Raw genomic sequence first — 2,750 nt, 5'->3', positions numbered from 1 at the left:
AAAGGAAAAAGAAAATCAATAGAATCTCAGAATTATTAGGAATGGAAGGGACCCCTGGAGACCATCTACTCCAACCCCTCTGTCCAGGAATGGTCACCTGCAGCAGGTGACACAGGAACGTGTCCAGGCAGGTTTGGAATGTCTGCAGAAGGAGACATTAATTATAATATCATTCAATATTTCACCAAAGTGCTTAATTATATTGTGTAGGAATCCAACATTTGAGAGCAAAATAAATCTTAGTTTGTCTAAAATAACACAGATTATTTTAAACTATTTTGTGCCTTTGTGGCATTACCCTCCAGGAGGTTGTGGCAGTAGCAGGGCAAGCACTGAAGCACACCCCAGAAGTGTTGAGCACAGATGCCTTTCAGCTGTGCCATGTCCTGTTCCCAGACTCTGCTGTTGCTCCAGCTGTCACGCTGGCACCCAGCTGTCAGTGAGGTCACAGTGGGATGTGCAGTGGAACAGAGAATTTACCCCTTCTCTCACTCCAGCTCTGTGTGCAGTAAGGCAGACTTTTCCCATCCTTTTCCCTACTATTTTTGTCATGTTTTTGCCATTATCATGTCATGAGAAAACCCAAACAAAATAGGGAGTGGGGCAGCAGGAATGGTCAGCAGGACATAGGAGTTAATCCTCTGCTGGTGCACAGTATGTGCTGTTCTTTCACATTCTTCCAGTTTCTTGTGTCATCTCCCTTCCAAGGCAGCCAGGATGGCAGAAGAGCTGAAGAAGGAGCAGGACACCAGTGCCCACCTGGAGAGGATGAAGAAGAACCTGGACCAGACAGTGAAGGACCTGCAGCACCGTCTGGATGAGACCAAGCAGCTGGCACTGAAGGGAGGGAAGAAACAGGTCCAGAAGCTGGAGGCCAGGGTGGGTACCAGCACTAAATATAGGTGTCAGAAACATCTTTCTTCTCCAAGTCCTTTGTGAGGGCTTAAGCAAATTGTTGATTAATTCACCAGATCCAAGAATTAGAAGGTGAACTGGAAGAAGAGCAGAAAATATCCTCAGAGGTTAGGAAAAACATCTGCAAATATGAACGGCATTTCAAAGAGCTCACTTTTCAGGTGGGTAAAAATAGAAAGCAATTCTGATGTTTTGTCTCCCAAGGATATGAAATTCCATGTTCTCTTTCCACAGTGTGAAGAACAAAAGAAGATCATGATTAAGTTGCAAGATATGGTAGATGAACTGCAGATGAAAATCAAATCCTACAAAAGACAAGCTGAGGAAGCTGTGAGTCACTTAAGTGAAGCAAATCTTTATTTACCAGTTCATAGGACTGTCACTTTAAAAGCTGTCTCTGTGCCCCAGCATATTACCAGATGGTTTTAAATTTTTGTTTTGCAATTTCAGAATCAACAAGCTAATGCTGATCTCTCCAAACTGAGAAATGCACTGCATAAGATAGGTGAGGCCCTGGAAAGGGCAGATATTGCTGAGAACCAAGGAAATAAACTCAGAGCTAAGGCCCGAGAAGGCGCTGCTACAAAGGTAAGGCTTTACTGCAGGTGTGCTGTTTGCTCAAATGAGCCTAGCAGTACATTTGTGCCTTGCCAGTGGTACAGGCATCATTTGGAAACGCCAGCTCTGGAAGGAAGGGGTTTTTCAAGACAAGCTGAGTGGGTTGGGGTTGTTCAACCTGAGGAAGAGAAGCCTCTGAGCAGACTTTATTCTGGCCCCCTTAAATGGGGTCTGATAAGAAAGACAGTGAAAGACTCCTTACAAGGACTTTTAGTGACAGGGCAAGGGGTGATGGTTTGAACAGGGTATGTTCATGTTGACCATAAGGAAGAAATATGTATGATGAGAGTGGTGAGACAATGGAACAGGTTGTCCAGAGAAGCTGTAGATCCCCATCATGGGAAGTGTTGAAGCTCTGGTTGGACGGGACTCCAAGCAACTTTGTCTGGTGAAAGACATCCCTGCCAATGGCAGGGGTTTTGGACTAGATGGCCTTCAAAGGTCCCTTCCAGCTCACACCATTCTGTGAACTGTGATTCTGTGACTGGCATTTCAGGCTCTGATGCTGAGCATGAGTCTTCTGGCCAGTTTCATCACATTAGATTCAGATTTAAGTCTCATAAAGTGAAAGTAATGAGAGTCAATCTAACTGAACATTTCTAGAACAGCCCTTCTCTGAGCCTCAGGCAGAACTAGCATTATGATTGAGAAAAGCCCAGAAGCTCTGTGTCCTTAGCTGAACTTCCTGGATAGTTGTCTATCTCCAGCCCAAGAGTGGTACAAGATCTAGAGCTGCCTTTCCTAGTATGATCTCAGCAGAGTAACACCTTTTGGCTGCACTAATCTAGCTTAGTTTGTGGCTGGAGACAAAATTCTCTCAGTCCATGTTTTGGAAGAATAACTAGTGAGTAGGGCATGTATCCAGGAAATGGAGAACTTTGGCCTCAGGCTGCCTTCTGCAGCATCCCCTTTCTCATAAAGCATTTTCACACTAGAAGAGACCCTATGGAGAACTTGCTTTCTCCCAAAGGCTCTGGCCTGAGACTCAACAGGCAGTGTTGGTTCTTCCAGAGGCTGGTCTGCAGCTTTCAGTGAGTCACAGAGTCACACAGAGTCCCAGAATTAACCCAGCTGGAAAAGACCTTTGAGATCACCGTGACCTGTGACCCAACACCTCCTCATCAGCCAAAGCCGGCACTCAGTGCCACATCCAGGCTTTCCTTAAACACCTCCAGGGATGGTCACTCCCCCGCCTCCCTGGGCAGCCCATTCCAGTG

General features: G+C 45.8%; 1 protein-coding gene across 1 annotated transcript in view; it reads left to right on the top strand.

Annotated features, from left to right (window-relative positions):
- The first annotated feature begins 468 nt into the window (after positions 1-468).
- The window catches only part of LOC107212371 (myosin-8-like), a 3,993-nt gene continuing 1,711 nt past the window's right edge, over positions 469-2,750 (top strand). Inside the window, exons 1-4 of the mRNA XM_015645509.3 lie at positions 469-879; positions 972-1,076; positions 1,150-1,245; positions 1,366-1,503. Of these exons, the coding sequence (XP_015500995.1) occupies positions 718-879; positions 972-1,076; positions 1,150-1,245; positions 1,366-1,503 (501 nt within the window). The 5' untranslated portion in view covers positions 469-717. The remainder of the gene's footprint in view (positions 880-971; positions 1,077-1,149; positions 1,246-1,365; positions 1,504-2,750) is intronic.

Source organism: Parus major, chromosome 18, assembly GCF_001522545.3.
Source record: "Parus major isolate Abel chromosome 18, Parus_major1.1, whole genome shotgun sequence".
Classification (NCBI taxonomy): Eukaryota; Metazoa; Chordata; class Aves; order Passeriformes; family Paridae; genus Parus; species Parus major.
Note: the sequence above shows the minus strand (reverse complement) of the source record. Positions and strands in the feature narration are given on the sequence as shown.